Source organism: Stegodyphus dumicola, chromosome 1 (assembly GCF_044657685.1).
Source record: "Stegodyphus dumicola isolate Sdum_Otavi_A_Nest chromosome 1, ASM4465768v1".
Taxonomy (NCBI): domain Eukaryota; kingdom Metazoa; phylum Arthropoda; class Arachnida; order Araneae; family Eresidae; genus Stegodyphus; species Stegodyphus dumicola.
The window spans coordinates 68,303,880-68,318,653 of NC_140768.1; the positions used below are offsets into that span (position 1 = coordinate 68,303,880).

General features: G+C 32.5%; 1 protein-coding gene across 1 annotated transcript in view; it reads right to left on the bottom strand.

Moving 5' to 3' along the window:
* The window catches only part of LOC118198090 (SCY1-like protein 2), a 459,500-nt gene that overhangs the window by 226,498 nt on the left and 218,228 nt on the right, over positions 1-14,774 (bottom strand). The window contains exon 7 of the mRNA XM_085816142.1: positions 11,708-11,833. Coding sequence (XP_085672268.1) covers positions 11,708-11,833 — 126 coding nt within the window. The remainder of the gene's footprint in view (positions 1-11,707; positions 11,834-14,774) is intronic.

Sequence of the window (14,774 nt, forward strand, 5' to 3'; positions counted from 1 at the left end):
AATTTTTTAATGAAATTATATTTTTAAAATATATATTAAAATATATAATACCTTTTTTTCGTAATTAAAACATATTATGCGTTTCTGCAATTCAGCTTATTATTTTAGGTATTTTTACAAGATGATTCAATGTTTAAATTAGCTACAGATCTTCTTCTTTATTGAATATGCACTAAAGCCATAGGTCTATGCAATTCGAAGGTCTAGCATGTAGTAATAAAAGATAGAGTGAAAACATTTGCATTTATCTTGGTAATAACTTATATAAATTGTAGGGTTTATATTTATTTTAACTAACATTTATTTTAAGCTATCTTTCCTGTCCAGCCTTTACTTTTCCCTAGAATTGCCAATGCCAGAGTATGTAAATCGTAGTAGAACGCGCAGAGTATTCAAATTTTAGCAGAAGTAAATTGAGTTTAAATAGAAGGGAAACGAGATTGTAAGTGTGCTTCTTGAATCGCGAGTGTGAAGGTTGCTAGGTAGAAATTTAAGAACCGCGCGTTTCGGCCTGCGTGCCTATTTCGGCAGTCCGTTGAATCTTTCAACTTCTTAATCAGTAAGTTTGCTGAATCTCAGCTGTATCTTAGAACGCTAATGTAAGTTAGTTACGATTGTAGAGCCTCGTAGGTACTGATTTTGTTATTTATTCATCCTGTCATTTATTTTTAGTTGTATTTTTCTATTTTGTTAAACCGCCGGGTCGGCGTAGTTTGTGAGCGTCAAGTGAACGCAGCTGTATTTCTAAAGTGGAATAAAAAGGGATTTAAACCCTTCTTACGAGTTTGTGTAATTTACAGTTCAAAGCAGTCACTACCACTGTTGCTGACAAGTTGGGACCTCCCAACATTATAAGATATTAAGTTCTATTATTACATAAATAATTATAAATATACATTTAATCTAATTATTAGTATACATATGATAATAGTTATTATATTTCAATTATATTATTATTATTACTGGTTTTATCAACATTTGGAACCATTAATAATTAAAATATCTTTATAGGCTAATATAAAGTTAAAAATAACTAAACTATTTCTCTAAAAATAAATATAAAGTATTAAAAATATCTTTAAAAATGAAAATATTTAAAAATATCTTTAAAAATATAAAGTTAAAACAATTTAATGTTTATGTTATTACTATTTTGAATAAAATTATCATCCAAAATTAGGGCAAAAAGTTAAAACTTTCATAGTATTACCTAAATAAAATTTTTACGCTTTTTTATCTTCTTATTTAACAACTTGAAACCAATTTTGGTATGAAAAATGTTTACATTAGCTTCTTCGGAAATATTTTTATTGAAAAAGGTCAACATTCCTATCTTTTTATTTTGTTACTTTATCCGTACCCTCTAAATATAATTTCATCTTGTTTGACTTGTATGAAATTTATCTTAAAATTCAATGCATTTATTTCAGTAATTTAAAATCTCTTTAATATTTTAGGATTTCTCTTATTTTTTTTAAATTTCAGAAGAAGGTTTCCATTTATATAAACTGCTGTTTAAATGAGGAATGTCCAGTTATTCGATTTTCTTTCATATTTCCTTTTGTGTCAAATTGCTTTACTTTTTTTATTCTTTTGAACAATAATAATATATATGCTTATTTCCTTTTCGTCACAGAGTACATATTTTTCTATTTTGTTAGTTATCGATTTTTTAATTAGTCCCAAAGAGATCATGAGTGTCGAAAATGGGATTTTGCATTTTCTCATTATAAACAGAGCATTACTTTTCAGATTGTTGCCACCAAATATTATCGCCCTATGCTACTTTTAAAGAAGGTAATTGATGATGAATCTCATTTATGTATAAATGTTCCTCGCATTGAGAAAAAACGATGGTATCTAGAGGCATCCAATTTTGAATAACGTAGCCCTCCACCCAAACATGCGCAACTAGAAGCCCGAATTTTGAATTTCGAATTTCTTTAATTATTTTTCCTATTTTGTAAAACTGCAATGGATTTTTGATTAACAAACTCAACAGTTTGAAAGCGAGCAGTGACAAGGCTGTTCGGAATCAAATACTTTTATCTGCCATTAGGAAAAATGTAAGATATTTATGTTTCAATTTTAAATAACAAACTCGGCTTTATGAAGGCTAAGTGTTGCCGCAGCCGAAGCAAAAAATATTATCTTCCACGCGGCAGCATGCTGTTATTTATTAAAGCTTAAGATATTTTCAAATTTAATAAAAGGCTATTGAACAATAATTCAAGCGGTTTAGAAGCAATTAAAATAGTTATTAAGAATAATTTTTTGTGCTTTTTAACATGCATTAAAATTATAAGACGCCTAATCATAAATATTCAATAATTTTTATGAAATTGCACTAGCTGAAATCCTTAAAACTTATTTTAAATAAAACGGCCTGGATAAAAGATATTTCAGATAAAACTTCTTTTATTCATTAATCAGATTTTTGAAGGGTCTTGATATTAAGCCATTTGAAATTGTCTCTTATCCACCAAAATCTAATACAGCAGTACAGATAAACAGAAGTGTAACTTAAATTATCAAAAATAGCATACAAATTATTCATTTGCACAGAGACTGCTGCGGATTTACACGGCTGCATAAAGACGCGAAGAAAATTTTAAATTCGTGAACAAAGTGTTGACAATTCATCTTTCTTTATCTTCTGCATTGCTAATTGAAAACTTCTGCTCCATATTTGAGGAATATGCTGTCCTCGTGTGAGCTGCTTTCGTTTGGATAAAAGTACTTTCTACACGCCAAGCTGTTATATGTGCATGCAAAATTTTGCATGCACATATAAGTGCATTTTGCATGCAAGATTAATTTTTCGTTTAAAATGCTTTTAAAGATGCAGATTTATTTTATATTCGGAGCTTTATCAAAGTAAGAATCTAGGACAGTACAGGAATCCAAAATGTCATCTGGGTTACAAAAGCTAACAATGCGGAAACCTTACACAATACCAACTTGTCGTGTCACAAAGCATCAGGGCATGAACGCATTGCTTAATTTGTCGCATGCTGCATTTTCTTTAGGGGTTCATATTACATTAAAAAGAAGCATAAATATTTTCATTATCCCTTTTCCATCCATGAACTCTTTTGACATACTAATGCAATTTCTTATTAACGTCTTATTTCTTTCAAGAGCATGAACTCGAGAATACGTATAAACTCAATAAATCTTAAAATGATATCAGCTGATTTTTATTGATACAGACGTGAGATAGAGGCAATCTTAAGAGAAATATGTTTCCTCACAACGTCTTTCTCGTAACACTGGCGTGGGTGGAAAAGTGCTTCCTTTTTCCCTTTCTCGTCCATTTTACGCTTTTTTGGAGTTGGATCCGGTTGGGTAGCGTCCGGTGTTTTAAAAGTAAGAGTTTAAATCATCATGCAGTTATTAAATGGTTTTGGAGTGCTAGGTTATAATTTAAGAATGAGACTGAGCATAAATTTTTGTAACTATAAGCTTTTAGTGTTTACTTATTATTAATTTTAGTGTATTATTAAAAAGTGCATTTAATTTTTTCTGATTTCAGATCTCAACAGCTAAGAAAATGATTAAAATCTGAAAAAAATATTTGCGCAGAAAGTTTTATTTTATAAGAGAGAAAGAGAAACATTTAAGATATAATAGAAACCATACTGAGTTAAGAGCCTCAGTATTACCTAGATATCGCATCCCTACCGTTATTCCATATATTTGCTTTGCATAAATCTCTCGAGAAAGAATGTTTCTGTATGATTATAATCTATTAAATAGAACACATTTTCTGTTAAAAATATATACTAGAAAAACAGTTATAATTTCCGTTCCTTTTTCGTAAACGACACAAGATGTGGCTTCTCCTCTAACCTTCCAAGCACTACTCTCATTCAGTGAGATATAGATTCAAAGAGATAAATGTTTTTAATAGTTGGTACGGCAATTTCTAGCAGAATATTCCTACATTTCCATTACTTACATAATTGGGATAGTTCCTTTCGTAACTGTTTCTTAATTTCAAACCATGAACCCTTAATTCGAAATCATGTTACCAAACTGAAAACACTTAATGAAGAAAATACTTCCATATACATTAGGGACCATTTCGTAACTTTCGAATACTCCACTGCATGGTTCACTAAAGTTTGGCATGAAATATTATCACACTGATAGATGGAATTAATAGAAAGAGGTCTCCATAAAGGCATTTCCTTGTTCACTCAAAATATTCAGACAGACAGCAACTGAAAGTATCTACTGGGTAGGTAAGAGGTCCCTGAAGGTTTACTTCGGAAATGTTCTTCTGTTCCTCGCACCCTTTCCAGCTGTCTGGGTTGGTATCAAATATCATTCACTTGACAAATGTCATACGTATAATCATCCATTCACATGATATAGTAAAAGCTAGCATTCATTAACGGTGAAATATTGCTCGATTGTTGGAGCCATGTATCAACCTATTTAACCTATCTATGACTATTAACACGAGTTAATAGTTTCGTGTCCTACGACGGAGAAAAGCCATCAGGATAGACACATGAGTGGGTCTCAGACATCGCACAGTAATACAAACCACAGTTTATGAATTCAGAAAAGTCAGGGCCACTAATCCTGACTTATAAATCTTGTCATCGAGAGCCTTTAGCCCTATAAAAAGAGACGGTCCAATTTTGCTCAACTCCCTGTAATTAGTTATGTTAAGCATCATACACTTTGTCGAAGATACCAAATATAATTTATTTCAGATGACGTTTCTAACACTGCGCGATTGCTGGGTTGCTATGAGGTATTGAGTATTTAGTAAGGAAATATTCTCCTGAGCCTCACATCCTTTCCAATTGTCTGTATTAGTATCACATAGTATTTGATAACAACCCAGCCAAATATTTATACATATATATTAAACAATAATATTTATACAAATATATTATACTAAATATTTATACAATTATATTTGTACAAACACAGCCATCAATTTAAGTAACAAAGAATGCTTCAATAGATCATCATCCTTTCATGTGATATAGCAAAAGATAGCATTCATTAACGATGGAATACTGAGCGATTGACTTGGAACCATGGATCAACCAGTGTCAGTAGTTTCGTGTCACAAATTACATCTAATTGGATGCAAGTTCATACGACAACGAAAAATCATCAGGATAGGCACACGAATGGGTCCAAGACTATGCATACTGATGCAAAAACTGTTTACGGATGCTGAAAAGTCAGGGCTACTAACCATGACTTACGGATCATATCAGTAAAGAGTATCCCCTTTAGCTCAAAAAATACAGGCCGGGTTTGTTCCTCTTCTTATAATTAATTATATTCAACATCACATACATTATCGAAGATTCCAAACATAATTTATTCTGGATAACTTTTATAAAACCACGTAAAATCTTTTATGTGAGCACTACACCAGTGTTACTATTTCAGTGATGTTTTTTATATAGACGCATGGCATTTTGCTTTAGACTTTATTAAAGTAAAATGTATCCTTTACTTTTAAAACGTTCAATGCGAATGAAGCTGATGGTTAAATAAACGCCGATCTAAGAGTCATATACATCATTTTTATCATAGGCACGTACCAACCATTAATTGCAAGAAAACCTGTCTAATAAAGAATAAATCTTTGATATATTTCCACATTGAAGAATTTAGAATAACGAATGATGTTATTCGAATTCAATTTTACTTTCTAACACAGCGCATGATACGTCTGAAATAATATTTTATACAATGAACTGGATAACAAAGTCTGTAGTAATATTTTTTGCACTGTATGTTAAAAATATAAGTCTCAGGAATAATATTTGTAATCCTAAATATTATGTAAATTTTCCTGCCTGTTGAGCGTGTATTAAGCTACCATCCTACAGAAAACAGATTTAAGATTTGCATGTCATTGACTTTGGGTTGGCACTTGAGGAAATATATGGTCCCTAAGGGCTGACAAATAAGATGCCTTGAAAAGCAAATAGGAAATAAAGGAACATCCCATGATCAAATGAATAAATCTTGCTGCATCTCTTTTATATTCAGAGCCTTCCTTTATTTTCTGACCCAGAAATACCTTTTCATCACTTTTCTTTCCGGAAAGGCATCTACCAGACAACTTCTTTATTGATTTCTTGTACAGTGCTTAGACCTGGCAAAAAGGATTTATTTATCTTTCTGCTTTATTTATATCTATGGTCTCAAATAACTAAATGCACATAGATTTTCGGCAATTCCTTAAATTATTTTTGCTTCTAATCTCAATTTAATTAACATAATAATTTGTTATTCAACAGTTTTAAACAATTTTTAGATTAATAAAACTTAGTATAAATATTTCCAAGGTTTATTAGTTTGTGAGTAGGTTAAGAATACAACAAAGTACATAATAGTGCTATTTAAATTATAAAAAGTTTCTGACGAAGATTTTCTATAGAGAAATTGAAGGTATTTATTTTATACGTGCGCGACAGAAACGGTAACTTCCAAGAAGACTGTGGACTGAATTCCAGCCTTTTATGTCTTTACTACTCTGCCACAAGGAGCATGGTATAACATTATTGCACAAAATCTAAACAGAATGATTTATGTTTCGAATTAATGGATATAAAGTTTATTTACGAGGCCAAGAAATTTAGCTGTTTACCCTAACAGATATGGTTTAAACTATAATCCTCAATGATAAACAAAGAGTGTTTTGATGGTCAATGCAAAGGTGAAGAGGAATAATGATACTATTGATTTAACTAATATTCCAAAAATAAATAAATATATACAAAGTGAAGCATTATAGAAAAATTGTTTTGCTATAAATAAATGGTTTTGTAAAATATATCACCTTCATTAAAACTAATGTTTCAAGAGCAAAGAGAAAATGAATTTTTCTTCTCGCAAACGAGAATATGAGATTAACCTTAAAAATCAAAGCAATTTGCAGGATCATAAAATTACATCAACGGTATCTGAAAATTTTGTTTCTTTAGAGATAGCGCGTTTCGGCATGGCTGGTTTTTAAAGGACATACTGTTTCCAATTAGTGTTATCGCGCATCTTCATTTTTCCGACCATTCCTCATTTTCAAGGTTTAAATTAACATCCGGAAGAAAACCTCAAAATCAGCATAATTATCCTAAAACTTCTATTGACAATTTTTAAAGTTTTAAGTTGACTAATCTACATTTAAAGAAGAGGATGAATATTTGAAAGGAGATAATGGCGATTTTCGAAAAGATGTCAAAATTTTGCGAAATATTTGCTTAGAATACTTGAATATGTGGGGGTTGTTATTTAAGTTCTTCATATTTAAAGTGAATAAAATTTGAAGACCTTTCGAATGCAGAGTCATTAGACAAAATGTGAAAGGTAAATGAATTGGCATACATGGTAGCAAATGTTTCAACCAAATCTGCAGTTTAAATAAGCTAACATCCAATATAAGTTAATATAAGAAATATAAGTTAGTTTTATTTCATAAACATGACTTTAGTAAAGTAAGTAGACCAGAAAATGTAAAATATTACTCATAAAAATTACACATATAACCTTTGCCATTCCTGTCCACACAGCTAACGTGACTCAATAGTGAAAAGAATAAAATTTAATTATTGTAGACCCCAAATTCTAATGTTCTTTACTTAATCATGTATGCTGCTGTCTTTGAGATGACAGCGAAAATAAAACGTTTGGCCTTTTGAGCAACATTTTCATTAAAAACTTCTGTATGCAGTAGTCTAGCTATAAAATTTCCAGCTGCGGATGCAAACTCTACACGGAGTTGTCTTACAGTCAAATTATCAGCTTTCCCAGGACTTTCAAAAGCACTTTTATAGTCTTGTTGCCAAAGGACCGATGTATGTCTTGAACCGTTTTAGACAGCTTACCTTTTTTTTTTTTTTTTTTTTTTTTTTTTTTTTTTTTCATTTTAAACAGCCAACAGCTCAAATGGCATTTAGATAATATAAAAATTGTTTTGATTAAATAAATACTGAAATTAAACCCTGAACTGCAAATGTTCGTAGAGAAAGTACTTTTTTTAAAAACGTTTATAATAATTAGCCTTCGATGATACTATATCATGTTTTACAGATCAGAAATAGACTGATCAAATTAGATTGGTAGTGACAGTTAAGTTTATCTTTTGCTTCTTCCAAACATTGGATTGAATGCACATTTCATAAAATGTCACATTTTTATGAACGTAAAATTAGATTTGATTAGTAACATAAAATGTGATTTAATCCCTAAGAATGAATCATTTCAAGACAGTTCAGAATTTGGAAAACTGGAAATGTCCGGAGTTTTGGATTTGCTAATTAAATATACCCTTCCTTATTTTTTGATAAATATTTTAAATGGAAGAAGAGGAATGCAAATATTCCTAAGTGAATATGAGTAAAATTTATGCATATATGAACCTACTTTGAGACACCTTTTAGTACAATTAAACCATTCATTAATTTGTGGACTCAAATATTACCCAATTTATGTTATTAAAATTTTTACTTAGAAATTAATTATACTTTAACAATATATGGTAGTATTGATTCAGTGTCTATTCTTGGTAAGAGGAGAGAATTTGTAATTTCATTAGAGATGATGACATAGTGGTTAGCCTACTAGCGAAATTCGCTATTTCATAACCTCGGTAAGCAAATTAAAATTTTGTTCCATAGAGTAATTTCCTAAATTCTGTTTGTAAATCTACTTTCTATAACTGAAGATTTCTTGTTAAATTTCTATTCGTTCTTGGTTAGTTATTTTCAGCTTAACTTTATTTTCTAAATTCGGAAAAGATTCAGTTTTTTATGAAACGTTTCAACAGAAAATGCACAGTTATTAAGACTCCCTCAGCGGATTGCCAATCAGGTTATAGTTCCGAATCAAAAGTAAATATTTGCGTGTCATGTGCTCTTATTTGAACACAAGAGAGTGCAGAGGTTTCTGTGAATGGTAACTGGATATGTGTTCATTAAGTCCAGAAATTTCGATATCTATAGACGGCTAAAGGGAATCTCATTTTGAAACGAATTCAAGAATTATAAGGACATATTGTTCCTTATTAAGTTCTGAAATATACTTGATATTTGTATTATTAGGTAATTAAATTAAGCTGTACCGCTTTTTATATACGTTTTTGAATTTGAAATTAAAATGTGTTAATTCATGTTGTAAAAAGGTCTTTGTTCTCGCCAAGCTTTTCTAATAAAAAAAAAAAAAAAAAACTGAAGGTTGTAGTATACCAGCTAATATAAATGTGGAAAAGCGTAAATGGAGTAAAGAAAATTTAATTACTTATACAAAAATATGTCGAAACTTCCATTAAAACTTCAGCTGATTCATAATTCCATAATTTGACTAGATAATTAATTACTGTTTTTCGGAATGAAAAGGGGCCATAAGAATTTTAAAATGATGCAAAAAGTTTTACTTAATTATCAAAATCTGTCGAGAGAATCGAACATGAATACCTCTGCTCGAAGGAATAAAAATACTATCTTGATCTACATTGCTGGCCACCCAAATTTGCAACACCAAGAAAGACAAGCGAGATCACAAAAAATTTATTTAGTACATAACATGTTGACCAAGTATCAAATGATTAAATTTACTGACGTCTGTGAAGTGTTGTTCCTTCCAGAATCAGTAGCCAGAGTAGCCGCCATTGTTGGAGATCACCGATGCCACACACCTCCGCATTGATTCAAAGAGACTTTGAATGTGTTCTTGGGGTACAGCAGAACAAGCAGCTTCCACACGTTGCCAAATTTGATCTGGTGTGGCAGCTTGGGATGTAATCTGGGTCAATCATTCAGCAACCATGGACCACATATTTTCTATCGACGAAATCCGGAGAGCGAGCTGGGCACGGAAGCAATTCTATCTGGCGATTGACGAAGAACCCTTGGAAAATGCGTGCCACGTGTGGTCGCGCATTATCCTGTTGAAATAGGGCTGTGGGCAAGCCCTGAAGGTAAGAAAGAACAACTGGCTCCAACACCTCGGAGATGTAGCGCTGGCTGTTTCAAGTACCGGCAAAGCGTATTAGAGGAGTGCGAGAGTAGTAGCCAATACCGCTCCATACCATAATACCAGTGTGGCGGTGCATGACGCAGCTGTTTAGCATCCTTTCTCCAAGTTATTTCCAGACTCGAATCCGATCATCGTGGTGTTGCAGACAGAAGCATGACTGGTCAGTAAAGACAATTCCATTCTGCCTGCCGTCCATATCCTTCTTTCATCTCACTATTGGCGGCGGAGATGTCTGTGGTCCTACGTCAAGAGTAGACGAAGCAATGGGACGTCTTGCAGACACACCACTCTGCTGTAAACGGCATCGAATGGTACGCGCAGACACTTGAAGATGCGTTACAGACTGAATGTGCTGTGCTATGGTTCGTGATGTGACTGAGCGATCCGTCACTGCCATGCGCACAATGTTCCTGTCATCACGCGAAGTGGTGCACTGAGGTGGATGGGATTGAATACTTCGGTCCGTCGTACTCTCCTGCATCCAACGGTCACATATCCGCATTACAGTTGTTTGGTTTCGTCCAATACTACTACCGATTTCCCTGACAGATAATCCACACTCTCGGTAGGCCACTATCCTTCCTCTGTCGAACTCGGATAGTTGATCAAACGATGATCGCTGTTTACTACGAGGCATAATGGATCGTTTTTTGTTTTTTTTTTGTGGGGAGAAACCACAAGAAAAACACAATTGCCGAACTTGAAATCGTCGAAAACTCCAAGCCTTAAACAGCGCTTTGAAGTGGCGCCACAGTCGCGCGTGATGTGCGTCTGCGCTGAAATTCTGATCATTTGCATACCTCACCTCCGCTAATGCATGTTGTAAATTTCATGTTATTTGCATGCTTCCTTCAGGGTCTTGCATTTACGGTGGCCAGCAGTGTATGTTGTTATGATCATGTACGGAATGTTATATCGTTGGGGTAGAGTTCAAATTTCGCAAAAGCTTATTTAAAGCTGCAAAGAATGGTATCTTTGCAGGCATGAAATACTGAGGAGCTTAATACTGACGAGCTGAAAATCACTTTGGAGGTTGGAGAAAGGTGTATACGGACTTTGTATTTCGTTTCTCCGAATGTTCTCAATCATAACTGGAAAGGAGCAGTCTTACAGTCACTAAATAAAGCACCCGAGGCTTTGCTGAACGAATAGCACTGCTTTCCTTTCGGGCATAATGTTTCGTGGACCTGATCGAGATCGTCTCAGATTAAAGTGTTAAATAACAAGAAATTGACAAAAACATCGTATTCTCCTAATCGGAAAAACTATTCTGCAGAATAACTTGGCTTGCTGGAAGATGAATCAATATCATATTCTGCCGATATGCATAAATCTCCTCTGTAAAATGAATATAAATCTAATTCCAAACTCTGTTTGAAAATTAATTATTAGATAAATTTACTATATTCGTTTTTTTATACTGCAGGTTCAAGTGCTTACAAATATACTGCTTTCAGAATACTAAAAGTACTCTCTGTATCAAATCGTTCCCTTGAAAATGAATTCTATACTTTACTCAAATTCTCTTGAATAGATGAGGTTCAGTAACGCATTTTGATGCATTATTTAGTTAATGAATACTTACAGTTTTGCGTATGTATTTTAACACGAGAGTTGATGCTTTAGAGTAACAGTAAGTGTTTTAATTCTGTAGGTTTGAATAAGCTTTGTAAAATAAAAATGTACTTACCTTTGGAATGTTGACTAAAGCTCCTTTTAAGCTGTGATAGAAATGAGATTTATGAGTCGTATCTTTCATTTGTATAACATCTAAATATTGAAGCGCGTGCACCGCGGGATCCATGAAGTACTTTATCTGAAAAGAAAAGTATCGAAATATTTAATGAATACCCAATTTGATCATATAAAAAACAAAACTATTAGGGTATATTTTTCAGGAATATATTAAGTTTATTAAATTAAAATCATGAAATACAAACACTTTTCAAACTGGAAAATAAGCGTAACATTTTAGGATTTTAAATTAGGTCTAAATGCTAAAATTAGATCAATTTATATTTTTAATAAAATTATAACGATTTCAAGGATCATTAGTTATAAGCTCCTATTTTTTTACACAGATTCCTAGCACACGACAGGTTTTCAATCATGGTGATCTTCAACTGAGTTTTGAAGATGCTGGGACGCCCAGGATACAAATAAGTTGGTCTACATGCATAAAATCTGCATGCAAAAAGGTGTTTGCAGATTGTTTGTGTCGATACTCTTCTAATTGCCATTAAAGCAAGTAACTTTAACATCTCGGTGGCCCCATGACATCTTTTTTAGGAGTATTCTTGGAAAATAACTATCATTATCTGAGCTAGTTCAGGATCGAGCTTGATTAGGAAGTCTTCAAACACTTCCCGTTTCGTGAAATCAATCCACAAGCCTACGATTGCACTGCAGCTCTATTCATTGGTGATGGTAACTATCCGGTAGCATGCGGAAATCTCTACTACATTCTGTTGAACTAGTATGCTAACATGAGACATATGCAAAAATCTTTCTTCGGAGAAAAGCGCAGATGAATATAGTTCCAAACGAACAATCCAATTTTAGGCTTTCGCACATTTATCAATTTTAACATAATTCTTGCTAATTTTTGTTTTGAACCTTCTACAGCTGTTTTATGTTCTGACGGTTGTTTTATGAGTTCAATAATATTGTAATAAGCCCTATTAACTGAGTTTATTTAACGCCGAATTAAAAGCAATTAAAGCATTACTAATTCAGAAGTCAAACAACAAAAAGCAGTGTTATATTTTCAAATTTTCACAGGACTAGTTTCGATGGTTTTATCGAACCACCATCCTCAGCTGCAAAAGCGCAAATGAACGAGATAGGATATAATGATTAGATAAGATAATAAAATTTGAAAATATAACGCTTATTTTTGTTGTTTGACTTCTGAATTAGTATTTGTTTGGCGTGTTACTGTGTCTTAATCAATTAAAGTATATTAGCATTATTAAAGCATATTGGAATTAAAAGCAATGAAACATATTAGTATTATTAAAGCATATTAGAATTAAAAGCAGAAATAAACATTCCCCAAGAAAATTAAAGTTTCTCCTATAATTTTCTTGGCTGGTGTTTATTTCTGCTTTTGATTCTGTTCTATTTGTATTATATTTTTTCGTCATTTTGTTATTTTATTTCTGTGGCATTTTAAGTTAAAAAAATGTACGCTATAATACAAAATTTTAAAAACATAAACATTTTTCGAATTACGCTTAGATTTTAATTAAGGAAACAAAATTTAATGAGTTGCCAATAGAAAGAAATATTTTTATTAAGAAGGGAATTTAAATACTTGTGTCACATTCTTGCCGCTAGGTGGCGGGCATCTCTTCCTTTACTTTTCCTGTAATTAAGTTCCGAGAACCAGTCGAGATTGGAACCGCTCTAAGGAACGTAAAGACTCAGAATTAAAATGTACTGTCTTAAAATAATTATCACCTACCTTGTAAATAGTGTATGTTAATGTCTTATTTCAATAAATAATTAAAAGACAAAATGGCTTGTTAGCAGTAATAGAAACTCTTACTGAAAACGTGATTATTAGAAGCCTGGCGTCGTGAACACTGAAGATGCAGCAGGTAAGGAATTTTACATTAATTTTATTGTAAATAGAAGAACCTGATGCAACAGTTTTATGGCGCCCGAACAGGAACGCCAGGTTTTTTGAAAAGTTCTAATAAGTGAATTCAAAAGCTGAATATTAAAATTGAAGATTTTAATACTTGTTCTTGAAATATTCAGCAGAAGAATAATTTTGTTTTCTAAGTAAGAGTTAAATATTTGTTTTCCATGAGACGTATATTTTTTGTGTAAGTGTTTGAATCTAAGAAAGATAATGGCAGAAGTAGATAAATTAAAAAAGAAAAGAAGTATCTCAAGAACTGCCGTTACAAAACTATTTAAGAAAATCGAAAGTGAATTAAATAAATCTGAAGGTAGTATTAATGAGCTCGAAGAATTGTTAGAACACCTTAATGCTAAAGCCGAAACACTAGCTAATGCCGATGTAGAAGTTGAACCAATTCTGAGTGTTGATGAATTCGAAAATGAGTTCGAAATTACAGAACAATATCGCGAGAAGATAACTTTCATGCATTATTTCTCGAGATTTTTCGATAAACTGGATCATCTCGGATTTTTTGTTAAAACTGGCAACAACGTTATCTACGTAGAAGCTACGCAAGGGTTTAGCTATCATCTCCGTATCATATGAAGAATTTTTCATGTACTTTTGTAGATGGAATTCTATAACAGATGCCAAAAGGAAAGGACTACTCTTAAACCCCAAATACTACTCTAGTATGACGAAATATTTTCGTTTTCCTTTCTTCCACATCATTCCACCAGAAAAACCGAAGCCAGTCTCTATCGTGAGGCTTTACACTGATCTGTAAGAAAGCCTTTTCAATGTCTGCTATAGCAGCAAACTTGCCTTCCCGAAATCTCAACAAAAGAGAAGGAATTAGTTCTATCAAATTTGGTCCACACTCCAAACACTTATTTAGAGAAGGAGGCGATTGTTTCCTCGCAGACGCATAGAACAACGGTCGAATTGGTGTTGAGCTATTTTCTTTGATCATCGGTCTATGTGGCAAATAATGTCCATAGTCAACCGCTATATTTTCTTTAACTTCTTCAATCACTCCTAAGTTACACCAGTCATTAAAAACTGCATTGTATGAAGAAAATAAATTTTGAGATAAAAGTTTCTGGGTGGTAGATTGTAGACGTTT